This window comes from Macadamia integrifolia, chromosome 10 (assembly GCF_013358625.1).
Source record: "Macadamia integrifolia cultivar HAES 741 chromosome 10, SCU_Mint_v3, whole genome shotgun sequence".
Taxonomy (NCBI): Eukaryota; Viridiplantae; Streptophyta; class Magnoliopsida; order Proteales; family Proteaceae; genus Macadamia; species Macadamia integrifolia.
In genome coordinates, this window is record NC_056566.1 from 15,996,405 (window position 1) to 16,004,871 (window position 8,467).

Here is an 8,467-nt window from a genome sequence, read left to right on the forward strand (position 1 = left end):
ATTCATTGTTTGAAAAAGAGAATCATTTTGGACTATCAATAGGAGTTGGAAATAATCTCACCCCTCTTTATGATGAACTGAATCCAACTGAATTCATTAAAATTTTGTTTATGAAGAATACTACTTTTTAAGCTAATTAGGTTATGCTCCAAATATGACGCAAAGCCACGATGAAATGATTTTAGACCATGTAGTTTCCAGACATACCCTCAATAATCTGCCATATCAATGGGCCACCTTAGGATAAGGGAGAACAGAATGTTAGTTGATGAGACCTATGGGTGATGTCTTGAATCTCCATGGTGGGACAAAACTGAAGACCAGGAGCTCATTGCACCGGATTCCCAAGTAATAGCATTGATTGGGATGCCCTCCTTGGTATTTTTCTCAAGATTTAATCTTTCTTCTATACTTATCTCTAGCAAGACAAGTTAACTCCTTAAAAGGGTGAAAAGGGTCGCATTCTTTGGAATTTGGCTCTGTATGATGTCATTTGTTTCTTATGGAGGCAAAGAAACAGGAGGGTGCTCAAAAACTACTCAGGATCCTTCCACTGAGTTTGTGCTGATGTGAGTAAATGGGTCAGGAGGTAAAGCCTTGTTTCGGTTTAACTTGAATACCTTAAAATACTTCAGTCCTGCTTCTCTTTCATATGGGAAAGCTCATCAAAACCAAAAGTGCCTGGGTCACCTACTAGCTCCCATCAAGATACATATGTCTACACCATTTGATACTGATGAGCATGAATTTGTGCTTGTACACTATTCTTTTAGCAATCATTTTGGTTTTATTTTTACAGTTTTACAGCTTGTGGACTTGCTTAATAATCCTGTCTGGGTGGCTTGTCTGTGATCCATATGTAGGGTGAATGGGTCCCTGTTGTTGTTGATGACTGGATTCCATGCGAGTCACCTGGAAAACCAGCATTTGCAACTAGTAGGAAGGGGAATGAACTCTGGGTTTCTATTTTGGAGAAGGCATATGCCAAGCTGCATGGCTCTTATGAGGCACTAGAAGGTGGACTTGTACAAGATGCTCTTGTGGACCTCACTGGAGGGGCTGGTGAGGAGATAGACATGAGGAGTGCACAAGCCCAGATTGATCTTGCAAGTGGAAGACTCTGGTCTCAGTTATTGCGCTTCAAACAGGAGGGTTTCCTACTTGGTGCTGGCAGCCCATCTGGTTCGGATGTGCACATTTCTTCGAGTGGCATTGTCCAGGGGCATGCTTACTCTTTATTACAGGTAAAATAAATTGGTAGCTCTTAGTTGGCTCTACTGCCTTTATGCGGTATAGATTTTAGTGGGAATTACCAATCATCTTTACTTATTTATCTTCCAGGTGAAAGAGGTAGATGGCCACAAACTTGTTCAGATCCGGAATCCATGGGCAAATGAAGTTGAGTGGAATGGCCCTTGGTCTGATTCATCACCTGAATGGACTGATAGGTTGAAGTACAAGCTGAAGCATGTTCCTCAGGTACTTATTATTGCCTGATTTTGCCTTATATTTTCCTTTATGGGATATTAAGTCCATGTTATACGTTCTCGCCCAAATATTTCACCACCCCGACTCTCTCCCCAGCTCCTGCAGCCATCTCCCTCCCCATCCCCCGACTCCTCCGCAGTGTCCTCTCTCCTCATCCCCCCCCCCCCCAAGCCTCATTCCCTTGCTCCCTCACGCCCCACTGTTGCAAGTGCAGTGACCCTCTCTCCCAACTCCGTAACCCCCATGAAAAAAAAAACGCTAGGATTGTAGACCACCTACCCATCCCCAAGGACTCCTTAGGCTAGCCCTATCAAGGCTCCCTGTCCTAGGCGGTAGTTTGGGTGTTCGGACACATCACGCAAGCCGCTATAGACTTAGTTTGGTAGAACCAAATTCTGGTAACCAATTGTTTATTTATATTTATATTTATTTATTCTTTTGTTGCCATTATATAGGAACACCCCCCCCCTTTTAATGTACCATTGTTAGTATCAGTTGTTATTTGAGTTTTTTATTATATGTGGAAGTCTTGGGATAGCAATTCCTTTGTACTACACTACCTTTCATGTGATTTATGTATCCTATAAGTTTTCATGATCTGTGAGACCTCTCTTTTTTTCTTGGTGACTATGCATCATGTTATGTGCTCTATTCCAAAATGTGAGATTGCCCGTTTAATGCATTAGATGCCTTTTCCCTTATATTGATGAGATTCTGTTAAATGCATTAGGTGCCCTTTCATTATTATCTTATCGTTTGTACTTGTATTATTTCATATTGGTGCATTAGGTAGGCATCCGACACCTTAACATATTCAGCCAATCACCTTTTGCATGGATCTTATTGTTTTTTGTGTACCTTTTTTCTTTGTATAATGCCCTATCGTCCTTTTATTAGGGCCTTCTCTATAAGTGATGCTTAGTGTCAATGCCCGGATGCAGTGATAAGTAGGCAAGAGAAAGTGCAAGTAAAGAATCTAGTCCAAAAGCGTAGGATTAGACTAACATCTTGGACATTGGATCCTTAACGAGTAAGAGTTTTGAGTTGATAGATGTTATGAGGAGAAGAATGATTAATATTGCATGTATTCAAGAGACTAGATGGAAGGGTAACAGAAAAAAAAGGTGTTGGATGGCTTCAAACTTTGGGATTTGAGGGATCAAAGTAATAGAAGTGGGATGGGCATAGTAGTGGACAAAGTTCTAAAGAATGATGTGGTGGATGTTAAAAGATTTGGAGATGGGATTGTATCCATCAACCTTGTGTTGGAGAAAGAGGTTGTCAATATAATTAGCGCTTATGCTCCCTAGGTAGGATTGGATGAAAGTAGTTATATAATTTTGAAAACACATGGATGGTTTAGTGCAAGGTTTTGTTCAAAGTGAGTCGATTATTATAGGAGACGACGTGCATGGACATATTGGGAGTGATCGTAGAGGTTATGAAGATGTGCATGGAGGCTAAGGAGTTGGGGAGAAGAATGAAGGGGGGGGGTCTCAGTTTTAGACTTTGCGGTAACTTATGATTTATCCATTGTGAAACCTTTCTTTGAAAAGAGAGAGGAGCACTTAGTTACCTACAAAAGTAGGCGTCATACCAACCAAGTAGATTTCATCCTAACTAGAATGTTCAACTTGTTGTGCAAGGATTGTAAGGTTATACCTGAGGAGTGCCTAACCACTCAACATAGACTGGTGGTCCTGGATATGTCTTAGTACGCAGTAGAGGTGTCAATTGGACGGTTCGGTTTGGTTTCGGTTGGGTTGTATCGGCTTCGGTCTAGGAATGAGGGAGACCAAAACCAATCCATTAAGGAACTTCGGTTTTCGATTGGTTTCGGTTTCGGTTTCAGTTTATTTCGGTTTTTCAATATTGGTTTAATATCAGTTTAGATCGGTTTATTATTGGGCTTGAACCATAATGAATCTTACATTCATAACTTATAGTGACAAGATTTGACGGGAAAAAAAAAAACTTTAAATTTATAATTAAATCATGGTTTATCATTGTAAGGGAAATATAACTAATATTGAAACCAATGGATAGCAAATTACTAAGAAAACTAATATTGAAATCACAAAATGAACCCTATTATCCAATCGTTCATTTAACTCTCCAACTAGTTTTCTATGATGAACAAAGAAATCAATGGAATCATTATTATAATTTACAAATCTATTTCTCTATTCATAACATAATATTCAATGATTTGTAACAATTCCCCCTACAATAAAAATTTTTCTCACTCATATTGTAAATAATAGATGGTCAATTCATTAATTTATAATCTCATAATCATTTATTTTTTTATCGGTTTCATTCAGTTTGGTTATTGGTCGGTTTGGTTTGGATCGGTTTTCAGCCGGTCCCAAATACCTTAGTCCAAAACCAACCCAATAAGGATCGGTTTGGTTCAGTTCGGTTCGGGTTTTATCAGTTCGGGTAGGTTTTGACACCCCTAGTATGCAGTAACATAAGATAAGAAACCTATTTGCCCTAAGATAAGGTGGTGGAGCTTATAGGGAGATTTTATTGATACTTTTACTTATAAAGTAGTCAAACAAGGAAAGTGGGACTTTGTGGGAAATACCAATACAATGTGGGACGGGATGACAACTTGTATCAGAAAGGTTGTCGGAGAAGTTCTAGGGGAAGCAAAAGGTATTCGCCAAGCCCCTAGGGAGATTTGGTGGTGGGATGATGAGGTTCAGGCAACCATCAAGACAAAAAAAAAGCTAGTTTTAAGACATGATAAATGACTAAAGAGGTAGAAGATAGAGAGGTATAATGTTGCCAAATGAAACTAAGAATGTGGGGATAGCAAGTGCGAAGAAATACGAAGACCTTTATAATAAGCTGAACACAAAGAAAGGGGAAAAATCTGTCTATAAAATAGCTAAAATGAGAGAAAGGAAGATTAGAGATTTCGACCATGTGAACATGTATTTAAAGTGAGGATGGTAGAGTACTAGTAAAAGATGAGGACATCATGAAGAGAAGGGAGAAGCATTTTTACGATCTACCAAATGGAGACATTTCAAGCAACAATGGCTAGGAAGATTGCATCACTCTTCAACACACCACATGCCATCAATATATACGAAATGTTAGAGTGGCTGAAGTTAATGAACCCTTAAGAAGGATGAAGGTAGGAAAGACATTTGGCCTTGATGAGGTCTTAATAGAAGTGTGGAAGAGCTTAAGAGTATGTGGATCCTGGTTAACCAATATTTTTAACAAGATTATGAGCACAAGGAGAATGCCAAACGATTAGAGGAGTACTGTAGTCCCGATCTACAAAAATAAAAGTGATATTTAGAGTTGCAATAACTATAGAGGTATAAAACTAATGAGTTATACTATAAAATTGTGTGAGAAGGTTATTGAAGCCCACCTGATAAGAGAAACTACTATCCCGGAGAACCAATTTGGTTTTATGCTAGGTAGATCGATGACCAAAGCTATTTACTTGGGAGGTTTATGACAAAGTTCTTAGAGAATTAATTTAGCATGTACTAGAGAAGAGAAGGTTGTCGAGTATATATGTGGATATAATTAAAGATATGTATGAGGGTGTGATGGCTAGTGTGAGAATCGTGGGAGGTCAAGGCTGTGAATTCCTAATTACAGTTGGGCTACATCAAGGATCAACTTTAATCCCATATTTGTTTGCGCTTGTCATGGATGATTTGGACCAGGAATATTCAAGACGAAGTTCTATGGTGTTATGTTCTTGGCTGATGATTTAGTCTTTGGTGGATGAGACAAAAATATGGATTAATGCAAAGTTGGAGTTTAGAGATCAACTTTGGAATCAAGAGGTTTTAAGATAAGTAGAGCAAAGACGGAGTATATGATGTGTAACTTTAGCCACACTATGATAGCTAATGTAATGTTGAAAATTGAGAGGTACTACGAAGTGATTATTTTAGATATCTGGGGCCAACCATAAATAAAGAAGGTGACATAGAGGAGTCGAGGACGATGTTTCACGGAGAGCTAAAGTGGGATGGATGAAGTGGAGATGTGCGTTTGGAGTTTTGTGTGACCGACTTATTCTTTTAAATCTTAAAGAAAAATTCTATAGGACAACCGTACGGACTAGGTATGATGTATGGGGCGGAATGTTGGGCAGTTAAGAAGTGTTATATAGATAAGCTATGTGTAGCAGAGATGTGATTATTGAGATGGATGTACGGTAAAACTATGAAGGATAAAGTAAAGAATGACCTTATTGGAGCTGATCCGGGAGTTATTACGATTCATGATAAGCTCTGAGAAAGTCGCTTGAGGTGGCGGGGCCATGCTCAACGGAGGCCTTGGGATTCTCCAGTAAAGAGTGATCTGATTCAGATTGAATAAACTAAAAGGGCTAGGGCAGGCCTAAAATGACCATAGGAGTAATGTGGGAAGACATGCATAGTTTAGGTCTTGTCCCCAGTATGACCCTGAATAGAGCTAATTGGAGGGCAAGGATTCATGTGGCCGACCCCATTTGGTTGGGATAAGGTTGTTGTTGTCGTTTGTTATTGTTTTCAATAATTTGATGCAAGCAAATTTGGACCAGCGCTACTTGTTTTGACTGAAATTATTTAACATCTGATGACGATTTTATTACATCATTTATGACTACATATGTTGCAATCTATGTTCTTTCATTGTATTTGTACAAGATTGTGTCATTTTTGTTTCGGTTATATAGGATCCATGTAGCTAACCCCATTTAGTCGGAAAAGGCCTTTGTTTAAGTTGAGTTGTATGCCATTTTCCTTTCACTTTTTTTCCCTGACAATTGCCTGTTTCTGTTATTGGGCAGTCAAAAGATGGCATATTCTGGATGTCATGGCAAGATTTTCAGATTCACTTTCGATCAATATATGTTTGCCGTGTTTATCCCCCAGAGATGCGTTATTCTGTCCATGGGCAGTGGCGTGGTTACAGTGCTGGCGGTTGCCAAGATTATGACACATGGCATCAGAACCCACAATTTAGACTGAGGGCTTCTGGGCCAGAGGCATCGTTTCCGATACATGTGTTTATTACCTTAACTCAGGTATACTTACTAGTTTTGCTTTATGCATGTTGTAGTCTGTCTGTATGTATCCCTGTTGACCAAAGACAGCGAATGAACTTTGCTTCCATTTTTTATGGGCAGGGTGTTAGCTTTTCAAGAAAGACAGCTGGATTCAGAAATTACCAATCCAGTCATGATTCAATGATGTTCTACATTGGAATGAGGATACTGAAGACACGTGGTCGCCGTGCTGCATACAACATTTACTTGCATGAATCAGTTGGTGGGACAGACTACGTCAATTCTCGTGAGATTTCATGTGAAATGGTTCTAGATCCTGATCCCAAAGGTTACACAATAGTGCCCACAACTATCCACCCTGGGGAGGAAGCACCATTTGTCCTTTCAGTTTTCACTAAAGCAGCTATAACCTTGGAAGCAATATAGTAACTGATGGAGGCCTACTAGATGGCTGATTTTTCTGTGCTACAGTGGTGCATTTCTGCTGCTTCGGTTGCTTGTATTGTCATCGGACCATGCACACGAGTGAGCAGGCTTTGATTAAATGACAAATGGATATAATACCAGGACTTGGTAAGTTTTGATCTGGAATCTTCTTTACTTATGCTTGGTTATCAACCCTGTTTATATAAATGTTTAGACTTTCTCCTGATTTTTAGTATGACTGCCAAATGCTGATGCTGTAAAGGTGCGGAAGGATTTCATGCATCTTCATTTCCTTTTCTCCTTTAAAATTTTGGTTGGATTTATAGATGAGATAAACAATTGTTGAGTCCTGTGTGCGAAAGAAATGGTTAGCTACTCTGTAAAACTGTGAGCATCACCAAATTCCTTTATGCTCACAGAAGGATGAAAAACTTTGCTCTACTATTGGCATAGTTGTCAGGGCGACTGTCGCCTTATTGCATTGCATGTCGCCTTATATTTTTGGACTTATTTATGTATATTTGTTATTTAATTTACTTAAGTTATTATTCATAAATAAGCAAATGCTCTCATTTTTTAATCCAATAAAAATAGTTTAAAAATCAAATTCCAAAACAATAAAAAGTCAATTCCCCAGTCCAAGAACAAAAACTGGATTTTTGGTTGTAGGGGCGATTTTTAACTTTCAAATGCTATGGTTTTTTTCAATTATGAAAATTTTATAAATCTTATCACGGTAAAACATGATTAAAATCAAAAGTCCTGTAAAATAATCTTTTTTTTTATGTCTTTTAAATTATTTTCATTCAAGCGATTTTAACAGCATTCGTATATTTTAAAATAAGTTTGACCCGGAACATAACTTTATCATTACAATTCCAATGTAAGTAATCATAAACTCTTCTTGGAAAGATGGTTTTTTGCTATACCCAATACAAAAGAGTCTCATGTAAAAAATAAAATCATTTGACCAGTAAAACTTATTATAGATTGAGAGCATTTCTCTAAATGTTATGATGCAGATACGGCTGCCCTTTCTTGGTTGGACCAGCATTACCGGCTTTGGAAGCCAAGAGCCAAGAAGAACCGGTCCAGCCTAGGGTTTTGGTCCAACAAGGGTTGGAAATAAAATTAGTAGTTTACTTAGTATTTTATTTCATGCTTTTATTTTTCAGATTTGAACGTAGGAGTAGGATTTACTTCTTTGCTTTGGTTTCCTTTTTATAGTTGTTTCCTAGTTTAGGCTAGTTTCCATTTCAATTAAGTTTCTAATTTCATGTTCCTATTTTCTTATATATTGGTTGTAATCGATTGAAGATTTAGAGAGTGATTTTGATTATTGAATGAATGTGTTGAGTGTGATTCTCCTTTTTTCCCCTCTCTACTCTGATCTCCCCTTTCTTCCCTAAGGTTCTCCATCAACGTGGTATTAGAGCTGAAGGATCCTATTCTTTCCCCATCTTTCTTCTTCCCTTCCCATTCTCTATGTCGGATTCCACCGATACTGAGAACAAAAAA

The 8,467-nt window shown here is 38.3% G+C and overlaps 1 protein-coding gene across 1 annotated transcript in view; it reads left to right on the forward strand.

Moving 5' to 3' along the window:
• LOC122091475 (calpain-type cysteine protease DEK1-like) overlaps positions 1-8,467 on the forward strand; it is a 52,201-nt gene that overhangs the window by 37,767 nt on the left and 5,967 nt on the right. Inside the window, exons 28-31 of the mRNA XM_042661448.1 lie at positions 864-1,244; positions 1,342-1,479; positions 6,305-6,541; positions 6,644-7,096. Of these exons, the coding sequence (XP_042517382.1) occupies positions 864-1,244; positions 1,342-1,479; positions 6,305-6,541; positions 6,644-6,949 (1,062 nt within the window). The 3' untranslated portion in view covers positions 6,950-7,096. The remainder of the gene's footprint in view (positions 1-863; positions 1,245-1,341; positions 1,480-6,304; positions 6,542-6,643; positions 7,097-8,467) is intronic.